We start from the raw sequence: 27,695 nt of genomic DNA, 5'->3' as shown, positions 1-27,695 counted from the left end.
CTAACACAGGGGCGGGGAAATGCAGGCTCAGGGCCCCAAAGGAGCTCTCGAAGCCATAGCTCAGAAGATGACGGGCTGGCCACCTCTGTTGAACCAGCGGCACTGGAGGAAGAGGTGTTGGAAACCAACCCAGCCCCCCAAACCATGACTAGGCTTGAGCTAGACAAATGAGGGGGATTTGAATTGAGATTCCGAGAGTATGCACTCTTGGAGCCTACATCTCCAGCCCCCACATCTCTAGGAACTGTCATCCTTCATGAGTGTGGAAAAAATTACCTGAAAGGAGAAGGAGAAGGTGCAGGAACCCAAGCTAGAAGCTTTCCACCTTTAAAGGAGTCTGTTCCTCAAGGAAGGTGTGGAGCATGGGAAGGGTGATCTGACTTTGGAGGAATAAAAGGCTTCAATCCAGTCCTAGGTTTCACTGGAGCACAATGCTTATTTGGAGCTCTCCATGGTGCTGAAACCACTGGGCTGCTTTGTACCCTCTAGGCTTCTTGCCAAGGTAGTATGTCCTGCTACAGTCTTGCTTCTGGCCATCATCTGCTGCCTTGGATATTGACCCTTGCTTGTTTGGCACAATGTACTTGCTTCTGGCCCAACTAGATTGACAGCCCAATTGCAAACCCTGACCAGTGGAGCCTGGTCCTTGCAGAGGCCTGACATCAGGCCTGTTGGAGTCCTTACTCTTGTCCTTTATGAACTGAGACGGGTCTCTAAAACACATTCTAAGGCTGCACCCCACAAGTGAAATGCTGGTTGAGGTGGTCAGGCTAGTTGCCCAGCATGATTTGCCACACAGAGGCACTACTGATGCATTCCTGTTAAGGTATCCTAGTTACTGGCTCAGAAGATCAGTGGCTGGGGAACCTGTGTCCGCCCAGAAATTGCTGGACCCCATCTCCCATCAGTCTCACCCAACAGTCCTGGGAGATAGGAGTTGCAGTCTTGGAGGGCCACAGGTTCCCCACTCTTGCTGGAGACTTATGAAGCAAAGTCACAATTGATATGTCACAGTGTGCAGGTATGGTGCAGTAATTCAGCAAGGGGGCTAGGAAGCTCAGGTTGACATCTCAGGTGGGTTTGAGAAGACAGAGTGAAAGGAAGCGCTTGGAATATCTTCAGTGCACGGGTGAAAGAAAGGAGAAGTCCTTTCAACTTGGAGACACGTACACAGTAGCACCTGACAACACTGGAAGTGACATGCAACAAGGTGCTCATGCTCTGTCCAACAACGCATGCAACGTCCCTTAGAAGAGATGCCAATTCATGCACGGAGCAAAGGTGAGGACGCACAGGGGTGGCCAGGGAATGGTGGGCTTGACTTCATTCTTTGTTATTGTGACGCGGGACCAAGGCATAGCCCCACAGAAGCCAAAGCACACACTGCTGCACGAACATATGTGAGGCAAGTCTAGACTATGTATGTTTCCTTGATATGCTCCTGCTTCCCTTGGGGCTATGAAGCTCCAGGACAGGTCTCACCAACAGCTCAATTGTGTGAGATTCTGCACACAGCAGAGGCCCAGGAGTGTTGGGGGTGGGGGAGAAGAAGTCCTCTAGGACAGTGATGGCCAAACTTGGCCCTCCAGCTGTTTTGGGACTACAACTCCCTTCATCCGTAGCTAACAGGACTAGTGGTCAGGGATGATGGGAATTGTAGTCCGAAAACAGCTGGAGGGCCAAGTTTGGCCACCACTGCTCTAGGAAAAGGAAACTCTGCGGCATTCATTTCATAACTTAAAATAAACCGAATCACTGACAAGATGGGCACACAGATAAATCCCCCACCTCCCTGCTTAATACATAAGAGACTGAGAACTTTCTCTCTCTGTGTGGTTAATTTTTAGATTTCTCCAGGGGACACATTCATTCCAATAGTCCCTCGGAAGCTCCTCCTGAAGGTTTGAAGAGAAGAGAAGAAGAAGAGTTTGGATTTGATATCCCGCCTTTCACTCCCTTTAAGGAGTCTCAAAGCGGCTAACATTCTCCTTTCCCTTCCTCCCCCACAACAAACACTCTGTGAGGTGAGTGGGGCTGAGAGACTTCAAGGAAGTGTGACTGGCCCAAGGTCACCCAGCAGCTGCGTGTGGAGGAGCAGAGACGCGAACCCAGTTCCCCAGATTACAAGACTACCGCTCTCAACCACTACACCACACTGGCTCACTGAATTGCTTTGTTGCGTACTCTGTGTCAGGGGGCAGGGCGGGGAGGGATAACACTTGCCAGTCTGACATGCCAAGGACAAAGGTGGGTTGGAACAACACAACGGGCCCCCCCTCAACTCCAAATGCCTACCTTTGACCTAGCTAGCTAGGCAAAGGTGTGGTTAACTGGTTTGGGGGATGGCAACAGACAGATGGCAGGTCAAGGTGAGCAAGTGGGAAATTTGCTAGCTATGTAACGTTCTGCTGATGTTGAACCGCACTCCTTCCCTCTGTCCATGGCTTCTCAATCGTCATGATGCTCCTCTGTCTCTGAAACCTGTTCTGAAAACTTCTGAGAAGGAAGCGGCCATGGGTGAACCTTCTTCCCACTTTGACTGGTGTTGTTGATTCAGCCGTAGCATCTTTCCCCATCCAGTTAAAAGCGCCAAGTGATACACGACTAGGCCAAGCCTGGCTCAGTTCTGCTGCAACTCACAGATAAGACCACTGGCCACAGACACACACTCACAGATCCACCACAAGCCACAGAGGAGGAGTCGCGCGTCAGATCTTTCTGAGTCTGCCATCTTTTTTTGCTAAGAAGTCACCTACAGAAAACCAAAGCAAGAGCACCCAAACCCTTCAGGATAGAAATAATGGGAGGAACCGCCTCCACCATTATTTCAGTTCTTTGTTACGGTGGGAGGGGGAGGATATGTTTAGATCGGGGTGGGACCAGACACTACACATCCTTACCTGGCTCTTGGGACTCACCCCAGGTAATACACCTCACCACCCCGTCTACTCCATGCCCTCCTTGAGTCTTATGCCCAGGGGGAATGTTTCTTGCTTGCTTAAGAGGAGGGTGGAAGTGTGCAGGAACCTTTGAGTGACTAGAATGTGACCTGTGATGCTAACGTAAGTGTTGTATCCATTGCCCCACCAGTGTGTGACCCCCCAGAAAGTTGCCTACAACTACCGTATTGCCCCAAATATAAGCTGCACCTTTTTTCCAAATTCCGACTGTGAAAAGTCAAAGTGTGACTTATATTTGGAACCAGCCTCCTGGCACTACCACCCTGAACGGGGGGTGGGGGAGGCAGGCACACAGCGTGCTCAAAACCGAGCACCGGCCCTCCCCCTGCCCCCCGTTCAGGGCGGTAGAGCCCGGAGGTGGGTGCACAGCGCGCTCAGAACCAAGCGTCGGCATCAGCTGCCCCCTCCCTCGCCCAGGGGGGCAGTGGTGCTAGGAGGCTGGCCGCACCCACAAATAAGCCTTCAAATTTAAAGATGCGGCTTATTTGCGGGTGCATCTTATATTCGGGCCAATACGGTAAATGTGGCCCTCAGCTGAAAATCACCAGTTGTGTGGTCTCTGCTGAGGATCGTCCCCCAGTTCCTACTGCTAGGCAGACTAGGGTTTCATAAGAGGCTGTGGTGTGTAAAACACCAGGATGTTGCTTTGAGAAACATCCTGAGATAAAACAGGTTGTTGTGACCTGCAAGATGAGGCTCCTTCCAGTCAATCATTCTTATTTAAATGTTGCTGCTGTGCTTTAAATTTACATTACACTGCCTTGTTTATACTGCTCCTTCTGTTCTCATTGCCTTGCCTGGCTGTTTCAACATTGCCCTGCCTTGATTTTTTTTTATATGGAGTTGTTTCAATTCATGCTGTTATTCTGCCGGTGCTCTTAACTTTTCCCATTATGTGCCAATAAGCCATTTAAGGGACTTTGGTTGCAGTCGTGGGTCCATGGAGCTGATCGCAGGCTCTGCTTCTATACCCCAGTGGATTGCAAAGATGCAAATTCGAACCCAGATTAATGGTGCCGTTTCCTGACCCCAGAAACAAGGAGTCCACCCCAGAATTCCCCAAATGAATAACCTTGAGCTTGCTCTGATCACACCTATTTATGACCACATGGCAGCTAAATAATATTTAGGGCAGGCATGTGGTTATGTAGGGCAGAAAGGAAAAACACAAGGAAGAAACCAACCAAAAGCAGGGTGTCCCTGCCTTCACTGCTCCCCAGGGATGGACCATATTGAGCTTCAAGCATCTTGGGCGCTTAAGAAACTGGAATGGAGGGAGCAGGTGGAAGTTTGTGAGACATTTCCAAGATTGAGGCAGGCAGGAAAGACGCCCAAGGAAGATTCATGTCCTCAGGCCACCTACAGAAATTGTTGCAGGGAGCTCAGCGACGGAGAACAGAACCGGAATGGAAAAGCAAACCTTTCCTCTGTGCTTTCGGGAGGGCAGATCTCAGAGCATCCCACACTTTGTGGCGCTCTTGCCCTTTCTGAACTCATCTCGCAGCTGCCTCCAGGCGCCCGTCTCCTGGGAGCGGAGGCAGAGCCGATTCTCATGGATTTACAAAGGAAATGTTTATGAAGCACTTAATATCGACTTTGCTGCTATTGGGGGGGAGAAAGCCTGGGAGACTGCGATGGAGAGAAGCATGTGAACTAGAACACCCTCCCTCTCTCAGAAAAAAGTATGTTGAGCTCTCTCAGATCAGCAGCCGAAGTGGCGGTAAAAGCATCAAGGCCTGGTCTGCGCTAAACATTTACATTGGTTTTATATTTTCATAGATATCAGCAATCCTTCCAGCAGCGGTTGGAGGGCTGGTGTAGGAAAGATGGTGCTGATTCTGTTGGCTTGGCTGGGAAATTGCAAAATTCAGCGAAGGGGAAGTCTAGGTGTTCAGCATCACCCTACCTGTGGCACCCTCCTGTATCAACCTGCCTATGACTCAATTTGCTATTAAAACAGAGAGAAAGAGAGAGAGAAGGAGAAGGAGGGGGAAGAGGATTGTGGGAATATCTTTTGGCTTCCCCACCTACTCTGCCCAGAAGGCTGCCAGTCCAATCTAGAATCCCACCCACCCACCCACCCACTGGTGGGATAGCTGAATGTGCATCTCTTCTAAAGGGATTCCACCTTTGGGCTCTTGCTTCTCGACCCCCAAGCTGGGAGTCTTCCCCACTTCCCCGACCCCCACGCTCTGCCATTCCCACCCGCCACCCCATGCAGCATCTGTGTGGCATGCGGGGACCATGCATCGAGACCCTCCAAAAAAAGGAAGAAAGAAAGAAAAGAAAGCCAGCTAGTGGATCTGTTTTCCTTATTTAAAAAAAGTATCATAGGAAATCCCATCGATGGGCCTTAAATAACATTGGTGATGCTTTAAGTCCCAGGGTTAGGGGCAACAGGACACCGTTGGGAATCAGAAACGAGGCAAGAGAGAGAGAGAGAGACGTGGGGCTGGGGAACCCACTGGAGATTTGGGTGGGTGCACCCAATGTACAGGTGAAACTCGGAAAATTAGAATATCCTGGAAAAGTTCCTTTCTTTCACTAATTCAACTTCAAAGGTGAAACTAATATATGAGATTGACTCATGACATGCAACGTGAGATACGTCAAGCCTTGATTTGTGATCAATGCAATGATCATGGCATGCAGCTGATGAAAACCCCAAATTAACAATCTCAGAAAATGAGAATATTCAAGGAAATCAGCAAAACAAGGATTGCAAATCGAGCAAGATTGGACCTCTGAGAAGTAGAAGCATATCTCACTTTGCATGTCATGAGCCGATCTCATAAATTAGTTTCACCTTTTAAGTTGAATTCCTGAAATAAAGGAACTTTTCCACGATATTCTAATTTTTCGAGTTTCACCTGTAGCATCATTAACTGTGCCTGAAGGAACCTGCCAGTAACTTAACCCATATTTGAGGTTCATGTCCTCAGAATTCATACATAGCAAGGCAACTTGGACCTCCTCTGTGGATTTCGTTTATCAAAGATCTTCTTATCCCTGATCATCTAGCTCAGCATTGACTAGCAGCGGCTCCCCAAGGTCTCAGCTAGGAGTCTTTCCCAGCCCAGTTTCTGAGGATTGAAATCGGGACCCTCTGTATGTGAGGCACGTGCTTCACACTGAACTATGTCCTTTCCCTTAACAATAAAGTAAGATTCTAGACCTCATTGTTCTGAATGAAGGGGTAGTTCATAGGTAGCCTGCCATACACTATTGGTTCATCTAGGTCATTGAGGTCTACACCAGCTCCCCATAACCTCTTGGCCACCCAGGCACTGCCGGACTACAATTCCCATCATCCTTGACCACTGGCCATGCGGGCTGGTGCTGGTGGAAGTTGTAGTCCCTGTTTGCGGCCCTGGATATTTGGGTAAGCCGTGCTGAGTTTGCAATAGGAGCCAATGGAAGGGGAATGGTGGAAAGGTCAACTCTGACTCTTAAAGCATCTCCCAAAAAAATGGAATGGGAAGGAAAAAAGAGAGAGTGCGCGTCTTCTTCCGTCCCGTTGTCAAACCAAAGCAAACCAAAAAAAGAATCCGGGGGCAAAAGATATCTTGCTTTGGAAGCAGGCAAGGCTCAGAAAGATTGTGATTTGTACCGCTGTCTACCGACCAGACATGTATATCGCCTTACTCCTGCGCTTTTTCTCCAGCCTCCGGAGCCGCTTCTCCTCCCGCCGCCGGGCCTCTTCCGCTTCCTGGTGCTGCCGGCACTTGTGGAAGTTCTCCACCACCACCCCGACGAACATGTTGAGCACGAAGAAGCTGACGATGAGGAGGAAGGAGATGAAGTAGAGGAGCATCCAAGGGTTGTGGTTCTGGCTGGGCTGGCGGCGGAGGTGGGAAGGAAGCAGGGAGACAGAGAGAGAGTTAGAGCAATGTGGGATGAGCATGAGAAGTTCAATGGAGCCCACCACCAGGTAGTGTTTCTTCAACTGGCACTGGACTACAGTGCCCATCATCCCTGACCATTGGTCCTGTTGGCCAGGGATGATGGGAGTTATAGTCCACCAATAGCTGGAGACCCAAGTTTGAGAAACACTAGCATAAGGCCACACCACACATTTATTACCAATTGATTCTTTTTATTGAGTTTCAATTTTTAAAAACAAATTAACAACAGATTAATTCGAATTTAAAACAAATTTACAAGTTGACTTCCCGCCCCCCTTTCAATAGGTTTCTTTTCTTTCCCACCTTGACTGCTCCTTTCCCGTAATTTCTGTTCCACTACTTAAAATAATTTAACATTTTGTTGTTCATTTCCCACCCTTTCTCAGTTTCCATGGGCTGTGCATGTTTCAATTCCTGCTTAGACTTTTGTTGAGCTAAAACATTTCCCCAGTTATTCAAGTAGAGTTACTCTTCCTTTATCTATCCACATCATAATGTTAAATCATATTTCTTCCAATGCATCTTATTCATCTTGCCTTTATGATTTCACAGTGCTCTAATAAGCAATGGCAAATGTATCCTCTTCTTTTACCCTAGCATTCTATTCAGACTCCATTCTATTCAGAGAGAGGAGCTACCCAGCTTTGAGATAGTAACTAGGCAATCAGAAGGGAGGGAGCAGCTGGGTGATACATCAATTGAGTGTGTGTGTGTATCATGCTTGCAACATGATACTGTAATAAAAAGACTATAAATCTACTGAATGCTTGTTAATTCTTATTGGGGAGCTACCAGAAGGGAACTCCCGTACTTGACAGGACCTGAGTGGTCTTTCTCTCCACCTGAGGCCCAGCCTCTTGCTTTTATAGGATTTGATTGGGGCATCCAGGACCGCTTGACAAGGAAAGGGCAGGTTTAAAGCGCTCTTGAATACTGCATACGCCGCTAGGATTTTAATAGCAAAAAAATGGAAAAGTGACTTAATCCCCACAAAAATCGACTGGCAAGCGAAGATGATAGAATACCTAGAACTTGTGAAAATGGCTGGGAGAATAAGAGGAAACTCAAACCAGAAAGTCAGTAAAGACTGGACAATATTCCAAGAACATCTCGAAAAGTACTGTGATAATGCGAATCTCCTGACAGATTTAGAGTGACTCTTGAATTACAAGGAAACTATAAAAGCAAAATTTTCTCTTGATAAGTAACGGAAAAAATAAGAAAGTGCGTACAGATTAATAAGGTGTAAAAAGTACAATGAGGTGAATCAGAAGCCAAAGTATGTGTAATGTTAGATGATACAACAACAACAAACTGCATATGGCAAGCATGAAAGGATGACTATGCAAAGGCATTTAAATTTCTACCCCAATAACAGTGTTATGATCTTTAGCTTCTACCTGCTGGTCGATGCCAACTGCGTCTAATCCGTCATACATGATGTTCACCCAGCCGTCTTTGGAGGAGAGGACAAACAAGGACATTAGGGCCTGTGGAAGAAAGGGAGACAAACCCTCTGTTTATGTGGTGGTAGGCACCTATAGGCTAGTGCTAGTGACGTCCTCAATCACAGATCACCAGGGCAGGTTTTTATTTATTTTTTAAAGAAGTGTCCTGAAATTATTTATTCTCTCCCCCGCAGCGTAAGATAGTGTATATGCATGGCAATGCATATATGGCACTTTAAATATATACAGGTTGGGGACCTTGAGGCATAATGAGAAAGAATAAGGGGTGATATGATAGCCATGTTCAAATATATAAAAGGATGTCACATAGAGGAGGGAGAAAGGTTGTTTTCTGCTGCTCCAGAGAAGCAGACATGGAGCAATGGATCCAAACTACAAGAAAGAAGATTCCACCTAAACATTAGGAAGAACTTCCTGACAGTAAGAGCTGTTTGACAGTGGAATTTGCTGCCAAGGAGTGTGGTGGAGTCTCCTTCTTTGGAGGTCTTTAAGCAGAGGCTTGACAACCATATGTCAGGAGTGCTCTGATGGTGTTTCCTGCTTGGCAGGGGGTTGGACTCGATGGCCCTTGTGGTCTCTTCCAACTCTATGATTCTATGATTCTAAGACTCTCCCTAGTGGTGCAGCAATAAAACTGCTAGCACATTTGCAAAGCTAAGCAGGGTCCGGTACGGTTTCAAATTGGATGGGGGACCATGTGTTGAGATTCCTGCATTGGTGTCCCTTCTAACTCTACATTTCTATGATGAGTATTGAGAGTCAACACTATGTTTGGCTAACAAGATGTGTACAGGCGGAAGGCAAAGCTCAGTTTGCATGGTCTTCTCTCTTCCCCTTACCTGCCCCAAGTTGTCGAAGTTGTACTTCCGCCGGACCCACCTGTAGTGGGCGTTTCTGCAGTCGGCCTTGGTGGAGATGTTTCGGATGTCCAACCCCTCACAATGGTAGAATTTGCCTTTAAACAGCTGGGTTGGGGAGGACAAATACAAACAAAAACCAGGGAGAGAGAGAGAGAGAACATGAGCCTTGCTTTATATTTTTATGAATGTGCAGGTTATAAATTCATAAGTAAGAAAAATAACCCGGGGTTCACGAAAGCTGAGTGGTGAGCAGTAGATTCGGTACAAAGGAAATCCTTCACACAGGATGGAATTAATTTGGCTGAGTAAATGTGCCTGTCCTCAAGCTTGCATATTTACCAAGAGCAATGACTCCTTGTTCCTGAGAGATCAGAACAAGGCAGAGCCCCAAGAAAAAGGTGTTTCACAGTGGAAAAAGAGGCCACAGCTCCCAATATAGAGAATATTGGTCAGTTTTGGTTTCTCTCAATTTCTGTCCCCTCCCCACGCCCATCTTAAGTTCAGGTTAGGGCAGGGGACAGCTGACAGAGTTAACAGGGGCTGCAGAAATCGAGAGAAGTGCTGGGGGACTTCCCGTTTCCCCCCACATTTTGATTTTTGCATAGCACACATACACACACATTCTCTCTCTCACAATTCAGGATATATTGCCAGGTCAAAAATTATGAAACTCTTATGATATGGACTTCAAACCAGTTTTGGACAATATATCCAAAAGCCTTAGTTCAGGTATATAAATATCTTAAAGAAAATTGTTTTAATTTCTCTCCATTTCTCATGTTTCCAGTCAAGTTATAGGGAACCAGGCAGAGGGCCTTCTCGGTAGTGGCGCCCGCCCTGTGGAACGCCCTCCCTTCAGATGTGAAGGAAATAAGCAGCTATCCTATCTTTAAAAGACATCTGAAGGCAGCCCTGTTCAGGGAAGTTTTTAATATTTAATGCTGTACTGTTTTTAACATTTGATTGGGAGCTGCCCAGAGTGGCGGGGTATAAATAATAAATTATTATTATTATTATTATTATTATTATTATTAAATTCAGATCTCCACATTTTTGTGTTAGGTGTTCTTTTTTAACAAACATCCTCATAACCCTTGTCCCAATTTTTATGCACATATTTCTGAAAGTATACATTTTTTTTGCATGCAATCTGCCTAATATACACCTTTTTTTTATTTGCAAACATTTCCCCCTAACATCATGCATTTTTGGACACTGTTTTCACCAGCACATGCATCTGCATGCAGATTTGCACATGCTCTTGGGCTGATGATCAGCATTGCAAAATTCAGAGGAGCGCACGCTTTGAAGGACAGCCACACGTTGGTTCAACGGTTGTTTCAGGAAATGAACATGAATTAAGTTTGCATTTAAATCTGAATTTCTCCCCCACCCCTAGCTCTAGGTGACTTAAGTTGCTGGGGCAAGCTGGCTGCTGGAGTGGAAGGGAGCTGGAAAGTCTTTGCTAGGGGTCTGCTGAGCCAACGAGAGAGGAAAACGATTACCTGCACTCCTAAGATGCCGAAGATGATGAAGAAGGCACAGCAGATCAGCACGATGTTGCCGATAGGCCTGAGAGAGGATATCAGTGTCTCCACAACAAGCTTCAGTCCCGGTGCTCTGCTGATGACTCTGGCAAGAAGATTACCAATGTCAAATTTAGACATATATATATATATATATATATATATATATATATATATATGCAGGTTTTGGTGTCCTCGGGTGTCTTCCCGTGTAAAAGTTGGGGTGTCTAGGCGACGTTTCGACGAGGTCTCACTCGTCATCTTCAGGCTGGTGCTTTCGGCTTCTTGTTACTGGAACAGAGCAGGATCTCAGTGTTTGAGTTCCTATAAATACTGTTGAGGAGGTGTGGTGTATGGCCTCCAATGTTCTGGGCAGAGAGGAGGTTCCCAGGCTAGTGTGCCTTTTCTTCTTTTGTTCCTTAATTACTTGAGGGATATCTTGAGTGATTTCTTGAGTGATTTCCTGAATCCCACTTAGGTGGGTCATTAGGTGTGGATTAGTTGCTAAAGCCTTCGTGTCTTGAACTCTTGAACTTTGTGAAGAGTTTTTCTAAGAAGATGGCTGTACTGCACTTGGTTGTGCTCTGGCTTGGCTTCGTGTATAGGGGCGAGCTGTGGTTTTGTGGCCTGTGCCAGCCAGATCTGTGTAGGGATTGCAGGGGGGTGCAGCATCCGGAGGTGCCACCCTGGTTTGGCTACTGGATGGTGTCTGTAATTTATCTGTGGAGAGGGTCTGGGTTTGGGTCTGGTGTGGTTGATTGGTGATGGCGTTCTGTGTGCCTCTGGATCTGGTGTCAGATTTTGTGGGGAGGGCTAATTTCCAGATGTCTGGCAAGCGGGATGTGTCGTCACGCTTGTTCATGTTGTGAGGGTGTTTCTCTATCTCGATGGCTTCCATGATTATTCTCTTGTGGTGATGTTCCATGTTAAAGAGCAATTTGGAATCTGCAAAATTAATTTCGTGTCCTGTTTCTTTCATGTGTTGGAAAAGAGAGGAAGTTTTTTCTTCTTTTTTGACGGCATTCTTGTGTTCTGCGATCCGTGCATTTATTCGTCTGTTTGTTTGTCCAATGTACGTGGCTGGGCAGACTTTGCAGGGTATTTCATAGACCCCTTGGTTTTCCAACTGAATTTTATCCTTGGGGTTTCTGAGGATATTGGCTATTTTTTGGTTGGTGCAAAAGGCTGTTTTGATATTGTGTTTATGGAGGATTTTGCTAATTTTATCTGTAGTGCCCTTGATATAAGGAAGGAGGGCTATGCCATTGTTTTCTTCTGTGTCTTGGTTTTTGGGGGGTGTTTCTTTTTGGATTAGCTTCGTAACCCTGTTTTGCTGGTATCCATTGGCAATTAACACATTTGAGAGATTCTGTAACTCAGTTGTCAAGTGGTCTTCGTCAGCCAGGCGTTTGGTTCTGGAGATGAGAGTCTTGGCTACGGAGTTTATTTGTGCAGGGTGGTGGTGTGATTGTGCATGTAAGTAGCGGTTGGTGTGTGTTTTTTTCCGGTAGATAGTGTGTCCTAGGGAGCCATCAGGTTTTTTGTAGATTAGGACGTCAAGGAAGGGAAGTTGGTTGTTGGCTTCTATTTCCATAGTGAATTGTATTTTGGGGTGTAGGCTGTTGAGATGTGTGAGGAAGCTATCCAGTTTTTCCTTCCCGTGTGGCCAAATTACAAAGGTGTCGTCAACATATCTGAGCCAAAGTTTGGGTTTGTGTTCTGACTTGTCTAAAGCATTGGTTTCAAAGTGTTCCATGTACAGGTTAGCGATGACCGGTGAGAGGGGTGATCCCATAGGTGCTCCTTCTATCTGTTTGTATCTTTGTCCATTGTGGATGAAGTACGTGTTGGTTAGGCAGTGGTTGGTCAGGTCCAAGATGTATTCGGGGGGATTGTATTTGTTTTGAATGGCTGTCAAGGCTTCATTAATGGGCACTTAATGAAGTGTGCCAGAGGCACACAGAACGCCATCACCAATCAACCACACCAGACCCAAACCCAGACCCTCTCCACAGATAAATTACAGACACCATCCAGTAGCCAAACCAGGGTGGCACCTCCGGATGCTGCACCCCCCTGCAATCCCTACACAGATCTGGCTGGCACAGGCCACAAAACCACAGCTCGCCCCTATACACGAAGCCAAGCCAGAGCACAACCAAGTGCAGTACAGCCATCTTCTTAGAAAAACTCTTCACAAAGTTCAAGAGTTCAAGACACGAAGGCTTTAGCAACTAATCCACACCTAATGACCCACCTAAGTGGGATTCAGGAAATCACTCAAGAAATCACTCAAGATATCCCTCAAGTAATTAAGGAACAAAAGAAGAAAAGGCACACTAGCCTGGGAACCTCCTCTCTGCCCAGAACATTGGAGGCCATACACCACACCTCCTCAACAGTATTTATAGGAACTCAAACACTGAGATCCTGCTCTGTTCCAGTAACAAGAAGCCGAAAGCACCAGCCTGAAGATGACGAGTGAGACCTCGTCGAAACGTCGCCTAGACACCCCAACTTTTACACGGGAAGACACCCGAGGACACCAAAACCTGCATTCCTGTACCCGTGAAAATCTACGAAAGCATATATATATATATATATACACAGTGGTGCCTCGCAAGACAAAAAGAATCCGTTCCGCGAGTCTCTTCGTCTTGTGGTTTTTTTCGTCTTGCGAAGCAAGCCCATTAGCGGATTAGTGCTATTAGCGCTATTAGCGGTTTAGCGGCTATTAAAGGCTTAAGGGATTAGCGGATTAGCTGCTAAAAGGCTATTAGCGGATATTAAAGGCTTAAGGGATTAGCGGATTAGCTGCTAAAAGGCTATTAGCGGCTTAGATCAGCTGATTAGCGGCTTAGCGAACAGCTGATAAGCGGCTTAGCGAACAGCTGTTAAGCGGCTTAGGGGCTTGGGAAAAAGGCTGGGAGGGAAAAAAACCCCCCAGGAATCGCAAGGCATTTTCGTCTTGCGAAGCAAGCCCATAGCAAATTCGTCCTGCGAAGCACCTCCAAAACGGAAAACCCTTTCGTCTAGCGGGTTTTCCGTCTTGCGGGGCACCACTGTATACACACACACACACACACACACACACCGTATTTTTTGCTCTATAAGACTCACTTTTCCCCTCCTAAAAAGTAAGGGGAAATGTGTGTGCGTCTTATGGAGCGAATGCAGGCTGCACAGCTATCCCAGAAGCCAGAACAGCAAGAGGGATTGCTGCTTTCACTGCGCAGTGATTCCTCTTGCTGTTCTGGCTTCTGAGATTCAGATTCCCCCCCCCCTTGTTTTCCTCCTCTAAAAACTAGGTGTGTCTTGTGGTCTGGTGCGTCTTATAGAGCGAAAAATACGGTATATAGTTTTTTAACATATCATTTCCAACATTCATATAACATAACTTCTTATCTTACACAATATTTTTGACTTCCGTCAACACCTCTGATGATTTTCCGTCTTTATCACTTATTCTGCATTTCTTAATTTCTCTATCACTCTTAATTATCATTAGCTGATAATTCTCCTCATAGTCTTTCTTATAATATTTCAAATAGTCCTCCTTACAAAACTTCTTGCAGTCCTACTAGCGCAATCTGTTCATTACTATTACTTTTCAAATAGTTCATATATTCACTCTAGTCTTCTAAGAATCTCTGGTCCCGCAGGTTTCGAATCCTTCCTGTTAATTTATCTAATTCTGCATAGTCCATCAGTTTCATCCTCCATTCTTCTTTCGTCGGTAGTTCTTCTTGCTTCCATTTTTGTGCCAATAATATTCTTGCTGCCGTCATTGCATATAAAGACAACTTACAGTCTTGTCTATTCATATCATCTCCTACAATGCCACAAATTTAGACAAATTCATGGGGGTTAAAATATACCAATGACTACGGGACATGAAGGTCATTTTCTTCCTCCACCAGTGAAGCTGAATGTCAGGACAGACAAAAGAAAGGACTTCCTCAATGCAGGACGCAGTTAGACTGTGGAACTCACTGCCACAAGAGGCGGGGTGGCCACCAACCTAGACGGCTTTAAAAGTGGGTTAGACAAATTAATGGGAGAATTAACGGCTACTAGTCATGATGGTTATGTTCAGAGGCACTGATGCTTCTGAAGAACAGTTGCTGGAGACTGCAGGTGAGAATTGCTCTTGTGCTCGGCTCCTGCTCACAAGTTTCCCTTAGGGGCATTTGGCTGGCCACTGTGAGAACAAGGTGCTGGACTAGACAGGCCACTGGCCTCATCCAGCAGGTTTTTCATACGCTCGTCTGCTGCCCCTTGTTTGCGTTGCTTGCCAAGCCTGTCTCTGTCCCTCCACCCATGCTTTATTCAAACCTCTGCTGTTGTTCAAAACCAGGCACCCCCAAACTCGGCCCTCCAGTACAGGACCTCCAGTACAGGATCAAACTCGGCCCTCCAGATGTTTTGGGACTACAGTTCCCATCATCCCTGACCACTGGTCCTGTTAGCTAGGGAGGTCCTTTGGGGGGGTCCTGTACAAAACCACCATTTGAAAACCTGCCTTCTCTTTTGCTTCCTTCCCCTGTTGTGACTTCATGGAAATCCAGGATTGTGATGAGCCACTACAAATCTTCTAAGGGGAGCTGCGTGACGACAACCTTACATTTTATGTATATAGGAAGAAATACTTTTTTATGATTTGTAACATCTGGTGTTTTTTAGTTTTGTTTGTTAGGTTCTCCCTGACCCTTTTTTAATTAAATACTGTGGTTTAGTTTCCTGAGAAGAATTCAGATTGATGCCAAACAGCTGAACCCAAGACAGACAGATGCCAATCAACTTTAACTCACCACCTGACTCTCTATTTTTCCTGCCGGCGCAAAGTTTAGCCTAGCTAGCCTTTTTGAATCTGATCTTTTGAAATATAAAAAAAGGTTCCTTCTCTCCCCAAACATGCACCTACTGAAATTAAGACCTTTATGCCTTTCCCCGATAAACCAGGTGAATTGAAGGCAATTTTCCATTCCTTTTCAATTTTCCATTCCTTTTCACCACCTTCACCTTAAATCTGCATTTAAAGCACTACAATACCACTTTCAACAGTCATGGCTTCTCGCACAGGATCCTGGGAAGCATAGTTTTTTTAAAAGGTGCTGAGAGTTGTTAGGAGATGCCAGTATTCTGTTCTCTGAGCTACAATTCCCAGAGTGCTTTAGCAACCAATCCCTTTTCCCAGGTAACTGTAGTTCTGTAAGGGGGAGGGGGTGTCTCCTAACAACCCTCAGCACCCTTAACAAACTACAGCTCCCAGGATTCAGGACCGCAATACCTCAAGGACCGCCTCTTTCCATATGAACCTACCCGGACCCTGAGATCATCTTCTGAGGCCCTCCTTCGTGTGCCTCCTCCTCGAGAGGTCCGGAGGGTGGCAACATGAGAACGGGGCCTTCTCTGCAGTGGCTCCCCTACTGTGGAATGCACTCCCCAGGGAAGTTCTCCCGGCACCTTCATTATACACCTTTAGGCGCCAGGCAAAAACGTTCCTTTTTAACCAGGCCTTTGGTTCATCTGTTTGACATCCTATACCAGGCTTCCGCAACCTCGGCCCTCCAGATGTTTTGAGACTACAATTCCCATCATCCCTGACCACTGGTCCTGCTAGCTAGGGATCATGGGAGTTGTAGGCCAAAAACATCTGGAGGGCTGAAGTTGAGGAACCCTGTCCTATACCCTTTTAAAATGTGGCTCTTTTCTTGGGGGGGGGGGTTGTTATTGGATTATTGTTTTTATTTTGATTTTATACACTGTGATCCTTTTTGTGAACTGCCCTGAGACCTCCAGGTATAGGGCTGTATATTCAATAAATGAAACGATTCTTTAGCAGAGGCCGTGACCATAGCATGGCACTGCTTTGAAAGTACAATGTTACCAGGATAAGGAAAAGAACAGTACTGCCTTGATGTGTTGGTGCTGACCTTTAAACCCTAAACAGCCTCAGTCCAGTATACTTGAAGGAGCATCTCCACCCACATCGTTCGGCCCGGACACTGAGGTCCAGCGCCAAAGGCCTTCTGGCAGTTCTCTCACTGTGAGAAGCTAAGTTACAGGGAACCAGGAAGAGGGCCTTCTCAATAGTGGCCCCTGCCCTGTGGAACACCCTCCCACCAGATGTCAAAGAGAAAAACAACTACCAGACTTTTAGAAGACATCTGAAGGCAGCCCTGTTTAGGGAAGCTTTTTAATGTTTAATAGGTTATTGTATTTTAATATTCTGTTGAAGCTGCCCAGAGTGGCTGGGGAAACCCAGCCAGATGGGTGGGGTATAAATAATAAATTATTCTTATTCTTATCCCAGTAGTGATGTAGGGAAGTGAGAGCTGGACCATCAAGAAGGCTGATCACCGAAGAATGGATGCTTTTGAATTATGGTGCTGGAGGAGACTCTTGAGAGTCCCATGGACTGCAAGAAGATCAAACCTCTCCATTCTGAAGGAAATCAGCCCTGAGTGCTCACTGGAAGGACAGATCCTGAAGCTGAGGCTCCAAGACTTTGGCCACCTCAAGAGAAGAGAAGACTCCCTGGAAAAGACCCTGATGTTGGGAAAGATGGAGGGCACAAGGAGAAGGGGACGGCAGAGATGGTTGGACAGTGTTCTCGAAGCTACCAGCATGAGTTTGACCAAACTGCGGGAGGCAGTGTAAGACAGGAGTGCCTGGCGTGCTCTGGTCCATGGGGTCACAAAGAGTCGGACACCACTAAACGACTAAACAGCAACATTATTATTATTGATGTGGAACCACAGACCCAAGCAGAGAGCAGACAAGAATTCCCAAAGTGAGTGATCTTCGTCCTCAATAGTTAACCGAAACACACATTTCCTTTTGCTCCACTTCAGACACTGGAAGTGTCTGCAGCTCTTGCCAAGATGCTAAATTGCTGCTCGGTGGGATCGAGCGGGAAGCGTCAGCTCAGAGTTCCCGAAGCGTCCCCCGCTGTGGTTCAAATGCAAATCCTGCTCAGAGCCAATGTGACTCCTCACCTGTTATCTCCGTCCCCCCCCCCTTCACCCCCACTGCTCCATGGCTGACACGCCACATGCTGGGGTCATGTCCGCCTCTCCCGGAACAACTGTGAGGTTCTGCAATTTGACATGTCATTTAGATGACGGGGCCGCCGGCCCGATATGTGCGGCTCTGAGAAAAATGCAGGCAAGGAGAAGGCGTTTATCGTGCGAGGCTGATAATGCTCAGTGCTCCAAACATGTCCAACCTTTCTGCTTGCACGGGAAGGTTAATTGTATGGGTGGTGGAGGGGAACATGAATCTGGTTTCTCTGCAGGAACACATGCTCATCGAGCCGCAAAGAAGAGCATTTGCTCAGGTCTCTGGGGTGGGCAGGATTGCATTTGCATGGTTAAAGCTAGTGTGCTGGCTGCGCTCCTTCCTTGAGAATCTAACCTCAAGGTTAGATTACTGCAATGGGTTATACCTAGGGCTGCCTCTGAAGATGGTTCGGAAACTTCAGCTGGTGTAGAATTCAGTGGCCAAGTTGCTCACTGAAGCAAGACAGTTTGAGCTTATTACACCGATCCTGGTCCGACTGCAGGGGCTATCGATTAGTTTCCAGGCCCAATTCAAAGTGTTGTTTTTGACCTATAAAGCCTTAAACAGCTCAGGACTGCAATACCTCAGGACTGCCAAGAAGAAGAAGAAGAAGAAGAAGAAGAAGAAGAAGAGTTTGGATTTGATATCCAGCTTTATCACTACACAAAGGAGTCTCAAAGCGGCTAACATTCTCCTTTCCCTTCCTCCCCCACAACAAACACTCTGTGAGGTGAGTGGGGCTGAGAGACTTGAGAGAAGTGTGACTAGCCCAAGGTCACCCAGCAGCTGCAGGTGGAGGAGCGGAGACGTGAACCCGGTTCACCAGATTACGAGCCCACCGCTCTTAACCACTACACCACACTGGCTCATCTTCTGAGATCATCTTCTGAGGCCCTCCTTTGTGTGCCTACTCCTTGAGAGGTCCGGAAGGTAGCAACACCAGAAAGGGGCCTTCTCTGCAGTGGCTCCCCTACTGTGGAATGCTCTCCCCAGGGAAGTTCGCCTGGCACCTTCATTATACACTTTAGGCACCAGGCAAAAATGTTCCTTTTTAACCAGGCCTTTGGTTCATCTGTTTGACATCCTATACCAGGCTTCCGCAACCTCGGCCCCCCAGATGTTTTGAGACTACAATTCCCATCATCCCTGACCACTGGTCCTGCTAGCCAGGGATCATGGGAGTTGTAGACCAAACACATCTGGAAGGCCAAAGTTGAGGAAGCCTGTCCTATACCTATTGCAATTATCGGTACGTTTTTAATATATTTTATATATAATTTTAATTCTATCAATATTCAACTGGTTTTTTTAAATGGTTGTTTTTTTCTGTTTTCAGTGGTTCTTGTTTTTAATCGTAAGCTGTCCCATCAGGGGAGATGACAGGGTATAAAAAATATACTCAAATATGAAGAAGAAGAAGAAGAAGAAGAAGAAGAAGAAGAGGAGTTTGGATTTGATATCCCGCCTTTCACTCCCTTTAAGGAGTCTCAAAGCGGCTAACATGCTCCTTTCCCTTCCTCCCCCACAAGAAACACTCTGTGAGGTGAGTGGAGCTGAGAGACTTCAGAGAAGTGTGACTGGCCCAAGGTCACCCAGCAGCTGCATGTGGAGGAGCGAGGAAGCGAACCCGGTTCCCCGGATTACGAGACTACCGCTCTTAACCACTACACCACACTGGCTCTCAATTCCATTGTTCTTCTAAGTAAGAATGTAAGAAGAGCTTGCAGGATCAGGCCAATGGCCAATTTAGTCCAGCATCCTGTTCCCACAGGGACCAACCAGATTCCCAAGGGAAACCTGAACTCAGGATTTGAACACAAGACCTATCTCCCCTCCTGCGGTTTTTAGCAACTGTTACTCAGAAGCATTGCTGCCTCCATGTTTAGAGGCAGTGCTGAGCCATTGAGGCTAGTAGCCATCGATACCCCTCTTCATGAATTTGTCTAAGTCTCTTTCGAAGTCTGTGTCCGTCGCTGCCCTCCTGAGGGGGCCAGTTCCACAGATTAACAATGCGCCGCATGGAGAAGTCTCAACTTCAATCTGTCCCGAATCTTTTAGCGTCCGAGAGGGATGAAAGCTTATCTCTATCCACTTTCTCCATGACATCCATAAATTGATAAATTTCTGTCATGTTGCCTCTTAACTCGCTTTTTCTCTAAGCTGGAAAGTCCCACACGCTGCAGATTTTTCTAATAGGGGAGTCTCTATATTTCCCTCATTCGTGGTTGCCCTTTGGAGAACCTTTTCTGCTTTAGAAGATAAACAGTGAAGCAAGCAAGCTTCTTCTTCACAAAAGGAGCTCCAGAGCTGAGACCAGCCTGGCTGCTCTTTGCTCCCCAAAAGCACAGAGGAAAGCTGCCAGCTGAACCCTAAGCATAAATCAACCTGTGTGACGAGTCTAGTGAAATAAACGGTGCTTTTCCTTGACAGCTGTGCCGATGCTTTGCTCAAGACAGTTTGAAAATGATGGATGACCCAGAATGTGCCAACCTGGCTTTCGGGAACGTGCCTTATACTGAGCTGGTATTGTCTACACTGACTGGCAGCAGCTATCCAGGGTTTCATGCAGAGGACAATCCCCTGCCCTACCTGGAGTCTGGGATGGAGCCCAGGACTGGGAAAGCAGATCTTACACACCATGGAGCTACTGCTCTTCTCCAAAGATGCAGGAAGATGCCTTAAAGCAAGCCAGATTTTGCGGTCCACTGAGTCCAGTTTGTCTGCTCCCCAGAGTTTCAGGCAGGACAGATGCCCAGCCCAAACCTAGAGATGCTGAACCTGGGACCACCTGGATGGAAAGCGGATGCTCTGACCATCAGGTACGGACCCAAACAATGCCTTGATGGGCTTCCGGTCCTCCAAAAGAAGAGTAGTCTATCTGGCGCTGTTGGACACAAACTCCCATCGTCCCTGACCTCTGGCCATGCTGGCAGGGCTGGCCGGGAGCCACAGTCTAAGACAGGGTCAGCAAGGCTTATTAGCCATGGGCCAGATCACTCTGAGGAGATTTCACCCCTCCCATATCCAAGAATCTCCTGAGGAGTCTGTTGATTCTGCAGAGAGGAGGAGGCATGTTCTGCTCTCTACTTATTCTGCTCCAGCACCACATCAAAGAGTCGGTGAGTGAGTCGGTCGGTCAATCAGTCAGTGTGTCGGAGAGAGAGAGACTGAGTGTTAGAGATTGTGTGCTGCTAAGAGCAGCTGCAGGCACTCAGTGCGGCTCAGCATTCTTTATGCTTAGACCTATTTAGCTCTGTATATAGTTGTATAATAGTTGTAGTTATAGAATAAAGAAGAATATTCTACAGAGCTGCTCTCCGAGTTGTTTATATACTCTGCTAGACTCTACTATACTCTGCTGTGCGACGAATGTCTACTTGTGGAAGTGAATCCGGTGCTCACAACTCTAAGCTGTGAGTCCACAGCACTTTGACCTGTTCCTGTGCAGAAGGTGGTCTCTGGAAGTGCTACCCAGCTCGCCTAGCCCAGTCGTGGCTGAAGTGGATGAGTCCAGTTAGTGGCACTGGCTCAAGGGCGATGCTGACACACTCCCACAGATGATCTCCACTGAAAATCGCGTCTGCGCATGTCCATGGCACAGGAAATCGCTTCTGTGCATGCTCAGACACCGAAAATCGCACCTGCGCAGAAGCGTTTTTTGGCATCTGGGCATGTGCAGAAGCGATTTCTGGCACCGCTCGGCGAGTCCCCGTACCGCACTGCGCCGGTTTAGTGTAGCGCAGTTGGGACTTGCCAAGCAGATGGCTCGGTTCGGGGATGGCTCGTGGGCCGGTAAAATGGTCTTTGTGGGCTGGATCTGGCCCATGGGTTGCACGTTGCTGACCCCTGGTCTAAGAGCACCATGTTGGCTCCTCTTGTGGCTCAAGATTGGAAACATGGCTTAGAACGCCCCCTCCAAAACCACACTAGGTGTAATGCACATGTCCCAAGATTGGTCTCCCCATTTTCTTCTTATTGAAAGGCACTCTTGGCACGGGGCTGCAAACTCCATTCGCAAGCCTCCATGTACAGAGGTAGTCTACCACACACAAAAATTTGCTAGATATCATGTCTCGAGAGCAGGCTTCCTGGATGTTCATTTAGATGGGCTTCTGGACTATCCAGGATAACTCTTCTTGTTTTCTTAAATTTGCTCGCAATTCTTTCTCCCTGGGGCAATGCTTGAGATCGAAACGGTCCCTTTGACACACTGACTTCCCCCTTCTCCCCATCATGAGTGGGAAATCAGGTAGCCCTAACAGGAGCTTCTGCAGAGGAGAAAGGAAAATACCGTAAGGGTCTTAAAGTACGCAGCAGCCGAAGTACGCGAAGGACCCCCAGGATCTTAGCCCCGCCTGCCGACGCCATGGAAACGACGATGTCGATGATAGACACGAAGACGAGGATTCCGTCCAGGACGTTCCAGCTGCTCTGGAGATAGGTGTTTTCCCCAGAGAAAAAGCCAAGGGCCACAACCTGAAGGCAGAGAAGAAGCTTAGGCTTAAGAAGCCGAGACAATAGCTTGGCTGATTCTCCCATCGTACAGAATCTTGGTACATCGGAAGCTTTCTGATAGGGACTCCTTTCGGGCAAATGGGGCACTGCCCTAACATCCTCAGTCTAACCTCAACCAGACCTTGCATGCCTACCTTCTTCCTCGCAACCCATCCAGGTGACAGGAGCAGGCCGGCACTAAATCACACAGCGCACATTGAAGAAAGCTCTTCATTAGCAAGAACGGGATCTGCACAGACCTGGAGGAGTGTCAGGTCTAATGAGCACAGCAGCTCATCCCTGCTAGGTCTTGACCCATGGATCTGTTGCTGAGATTGAAAGTCCCTGCCTCCCTACCACCATCTAAGTTCCTTCGTCTCCAGGGTTTCCCCCCAAGCAACCAGAGACTGTGCCTGTGTGAAGCCAACCCTCTCCTCTGCCCTTTTCATGCCTCTTCTGGTTCTGCGAGACAAGCGGGGAGGGGAGATTCTTGCAGCAGGAGGGGGAGACACTTGTGGCTCTTCGCCAGTCATACTCATCTCTTGGCCTCCCTCCTCTCCTGCTTCTGTGTCTCATTCTGGACTTCTCTCTGCCACAGATTCCCCCCGCTCACTGAGTGCTGTGACCTTCCAACATCTCCTCTTCACAGTCTTCTCCCTCTCTGACCACTCATTGTCTTCCCACCACCAATCCCCAGCGGTAGACTAAGATGTTAGATTCCTTCCTTAAGAACTGATAACACTTTACAGAGTGTTATCTGAACGAAACAGCGTATAATTGGAGGAGGAAGGGATGGAGAGGGTTTTCTTTCTTTCTTAGCTTCAGCCTTGTACAGGGCAGGAAGACATTCAGCTCAATATACACAGGGGAAACTCCCTCAGGTCCACATAGCCAATCAGACCATGTGCTACCTCAGCAAAGATCATGTCATTGTTTCTGGTTGCTAAGCAACAGCAGCACCCCTCTTTTTTTTTTTTTTAAATGCAGCATAATGACCATTACTAACAAAGGTAATAGATTTCAGGACTATGCCACTTCAGACTGTAGTGGGCTCATATTTTTGAATTTTCTCCTCATTCATCAGCGTCACTCTCACCTGACTGGAATAGCTCAGTTGGTAGAGCATGAGACTCTTAATCTCAGTGTTGTGAGTTTGAGCCCCACGTTGGGCAAAATATTCCTCCATTGCTGGGGGTTGGACTAGATGACCATTGTGGTCCCTCACAGCTCTACAATTCTATGATCCTTTGTGCTGGATTATGCCCTGCAGGGAGGGATATTTACCTCTTTGCCACAAGGCAGCATATTTAACAGAAATATGAAATCTCTCTTCCTAAGCTAAAGTGGTGTGCACTACAATTCTACCACCTCAGTCAACCATCCCATTCTGCGTAATGGGTAGATTGCCTTTCACTGTGCATGCATATAGTGCAAATAAGACCAGGACCAAGCTCTGATGGTTTCTTTTCTGCATGCCTCCTGGTTCAGCTTTACCTTGACCATCATCTCGGCGACAAAGATGGCAGTGAAAATGTAGTTGGAGACGCTCAAGAATATCCGCTCCTGTAAAATAATAATAATAATAATGGAGGTAGGGAGAAAGGGTATGAGCAAGTGGGCACACTGCTCAATCCACAATGCCATGTGGTTACACTCAGAGCAGATATATATATACAGTGGTACCTCTTCTGTTCCAGAAGACCGTTTGACTTCCAAAACGTTCAAAAACCAAGGCGCAAAGGGCTGGCTGCAAGTTCAATGGAGAGAATAGAAAAACACACAGCGGAAGCCGTTTCGACTTTGGAGCTGCATATGAAAATGGAAACATTTACTTCTGGGTTTTTGGCGTTTGGGTTCCTAACTGTTCAGCTTCTGAGACGCTCGAAAACCGAGGTGCTAGTGTGTGTGTGTGTGTGTATCACTTGATTGTAAAAAACCCCCTCAAAATGGTTTACAAAGAAGACAAAACAATAAAGTTATTGATAAGAGCAATGAACAACACTAATTTAAGACTTTCGAAAAGGTAAAACAACAGTTGACTAAAAACAGATGAAAACTTGCATCGTCATTCTAAACTTCCTTTGGTGTGGGAAACCCGAGCGTCTGATTGGCCTTCCGTGGCTTCTGATTGGCTGCAGGAGTTTTGGTTTTCGAACATTTTGGAAGCTGAATGGACTTCCGGAATGGATTCCATTCAGCTTCCAAGGTACAACTGTAGATATCTTTCCCCATCTGCATCTGTGTTGGATTTGTTTTTAGACATTTTGGTTGTTTTATCCAGCGCTTTTTCCTCCCTAAAAAATTGTTTAGGGGTAATCTCATTTTGACTCAAGAAAATCACCATTTGATAGTTCAAATCAGGAAAAAGAAATACAGTAAATGGAAAAAAGTACAAAGATTCATAAAATGCTTAGGGGCATGTGTACCCGTGTCCCCCCCAGAAAAAAAACCCCTGTATATATATTTCTACATCACATGATTGTAGAAAAAAACCTCTAAGTGATTTACAAAAAAGACAAAACAATAAGGTTATTGATAAGAGCAATGAACAACACTAACTTAAGACTTTCAAAAAGGTAAAACAACAGTGGACTGAAAACAGATTGAAACTTGCATCGGCATTCTAAACTTTTTTGGGGTGAGGGGAATGAAGTTTCATTGAGTTCAGCTGGGCTTCCTTTGTTTTAGGAAATTCTGCATAGGACTGAAGCTTTAGCCTACTTAAAAAACAAAACAAACTTTGCATAATGTAGTCACAGGGAAGAGCAAATGCATAGCTTATTTAAGGATTGTTTTTAAATCCTGCTTTTCAGTTTTTTTTTTAAAAAAGCCCTTACAAATCAATGCAAACAAACCATTTTTTTTTTGCTGAGTCCAGGTTTAAAAAAGGCATGATGTGAAAGGGAAAAATGGATAGGGAGAGAGGAGGGCTGCTATATTCTGCCTCCGTGAGTGGCTGAGCCGCCAATGCTAGCTGCAGCTTCCAGACCAACCTCAAGGGCAGCCCCGCAAAGAGCACATTGCAGTAGTCTAGTCTGTAGGGTACCAGAGCACAGGCCTAATTCCCAGTCCTTGAACTATGCCTCTTGCTTGGCCAGACAGAGGATGGAGAGATACATGTGTGGATGAGTGTGGAGAGAAGTCTGGCTTTTGAGAGGCTGGAATGTAGCCTACGGTACAGATAAAAATTAGCCACACCCTCTTTCCCCTACTGGCCACTCCCACTTTTGCATCTGGCCCAACCCACTTCTGGCATGGCCTCAGAAGGCTTTTTATGAGGGAGGGCATCCACTGGCTGAAAGCTTTACCCCTATTTTCCAGGGACATCCCTGATTTAGAGAAGCCGTCCCGGTTTCTGATTTGATCCCTAAATGTCCCACTTTCCCTTAAAGGTAAAGGGACCCCTGACCATTAGGTCCAGTCGTGACCGACTCTGGGGTTGCAGCGCTCATCTCGCTTTATTGGCCGAGGGAGCCGGTGTACAGCTTCCGGGTCATGTGGCCAGCATGACTAAGCCGCTTCTGGCGAACCAGAGCAGCGCACGGAAACGCCGTTTACCTTCCCGCCGGAGCAGTACCTATTTATCTACTTGCACTGGTGTGCTTTTGAACTGCTAGGTTGGCAGGAGCTGGGACCGAGCAACGGGAGCTCACCCCGTCGCGGGGATTCGAACCGCCGACCTTCTGATCGGCAGGTCCTAGGCTCTGTGGTTTAACCCAGAGTGCCACCTGCGTCCCTTCCACTTTTCCTTAGGATGCCCCTATTTTCATCGGAGAAATGTTGGAGGGTATGGAGTTATCTGACTCCCGAGCGGTCTGAAAGCAATCTTGTATAGGGAAGTTGTTGGTTTTTTAATAAAAATAATAATGTTTTATTATGTTTTTCTATATGTTGGAAGCTGCCAAGAGTGGCTGGGGCAACCCAGTAAGATGCATGGGGTATAAATAGTAAAATTATCATTATGGGATGGGACGTCCCTATTTTCACTGGATAAATGTGGGAAGGTATGCAGGGATGGGCAGGGATCATGGTGCTCATATGTTGCTGGGCTCCAACTCCCATCGTTCCCAGCCAGCAAGACCCAATCAATAGTCAGGGATAATGGGACTTGTAGTCTTGGACCCTTCTCCCTGCTTCCTCCTTCCGCTTAAAGTTTGCAGGCTGCAAAGTAAGTGGTTCTTAGCATCCAATCTCTCAGCGATTGGGGCACTTTCTGGTGCTCACCGTGCTGTTGGGGTCGATATCCGGCCTCTCCAATGCGATGGTGATGCAGTTGAGGAAGATGAAGACGAGAACGATGTGGTCAAACATCTTGTGTGCGATGACCTTCTGGCAGTTGGCCCGAAGCCTTGAAGACGAAAGCACAACTGCTTACCACTCTTGTTGTTTCTGAGCACAATTCAAAGTGTTGGTACTGACCTTTAAAGCCCTAAACAGCCTCGGTCCAGTATACCTGAAGGAGCGTCTCCACCCCCATCATTCTGCCCGGACACTGAGATCCAGTGCTGAGGGCCTTCTGATGGTTCCCTCACTGCGAGAAGCCAAGTTACAGGGAACCGGGCAGAGGGCCTTCTCGGTAGTGGCACCTGCCCTGTGGAACACCCTCCCACCAGATGTCAAAGAGAACAACTACCAGACTTTTAGAAGACATTTGAAGGCAGCCCTGTTTAGGGAAGTTTTTAATGTTTGATGTATTACTGTGCTTTAATATTTGGTTGAAAGCCCCCAGAGTGGCTGGGGAAGCCCAGCCAGATGGGCAGAGTATAAATAATAAATTATTATTATTGTTGTTGTTGTTGTTGCTCTTAGCAGCTGATGCCACTCCTGAAATCCCAGTGCTGGCTCCCGGATCTTGTCCCCCAAAAGCCTTGCTCCATCATTTCCCTGCACTTGTTTGTCCCAATACACCCTCGCCCATGACCCTCATTCCATCACTCAGAATCTATGCGTTTCTCCCTCGCCACCCCTTATAACCCGAACCTACCTGCCAAGTCCCACAGATCTCCTGCTCCGTTCAGAGACTTTCTCCCTTGCTGCCCCCTATGCCTGGAACTGAGTCCCTATGGGGTTATCCACTCTTCTGTTTGTCCTGCTCAGGGCTGTGCAAAGCTGGTAATAGCCCCAGGCCGGGTGGGAAGTGTAGGCTCCACTTTAATAATCTTTACCAAAGGGTGCCCCTTTGCCTCTAACAGGGAGACACAGAATAGGCCCCTGCCAATGCTAAATTATGGAACTCCCTCCCACAAGACGTAGGGATGGCCAGCAATTCTGGTGGCTTTTTAAAGCTATGTAAAACTAGCGGCTGTCAGGAAAACACCTGAATCCCAAGCGACAAGATTTCTAAACATTGCAATTTCCCTTGGAAAATCTGCAACTGCTTCCTGATTCCCCCCTCTCCCCTGATTTTATGTATTTT

At 47.0% G+C, this 27,695-nt stretch overlaps 1 protein-coding gene across 1 annotated transcript in view; it reads right to left on the bottom strand.

Annotated features, from left to right (window-relative positions):
* CACNA1H (calcium voltage-gated channel subunit alpha1 H) overlaps window positions 1–27,695 on the bottom strand; it is a 386,136-nt gene that overhangs the window by 30,534 nt on the left and 327,907 nt on the right. The window contains exons 19-25 of the mRNA XM_083413279.1: window positions 26,504–26,627; window positions 23,774–23,842; window positions 22,077–22,261; window positions 10,700–10,826; window positions 9,174–9,299; window positions 8,266–8,355; window positions 6,606–6,798 (exon numbers count right to left, since the gene is read on the bottom strand). Coding sequence (XP_083269405.1) covers window positions 6,606–6,798; window positions 8,266–8,355; window positions 9,174–9,299; window positions 10,700–10,826; window positions 22,077–22,261; window positions 23,774–23,842; window positions 26,504–26,627 — 914 coding nt within the window. The remainder of the gene's footprint in view (window positions 1–6,605; window positions 6,799–8,265; window positions 8,356–9,173; window positions 9,300–10,699; window positions 10,827–22,076; window positions 22,262–23,773; window positions 23,843–26,503; window positions 26,628–27,695) is intronic.

Source organism: Podarcis tiliguerta (genome assembly GCF_965153285.1).
Source record: "Podarcis tiliguerta genome assembly, chromosome: 14".
Taxonomy (NCBI): Eukaryota; Metazoa; Chordata; class Lepidosauria; order Squamata; family Lacertidae; genus Podarcis; species Podarcis tiliguerta.
This window is presented reverse-complemented; position numbering and strand designations above follow the sequence as displayed.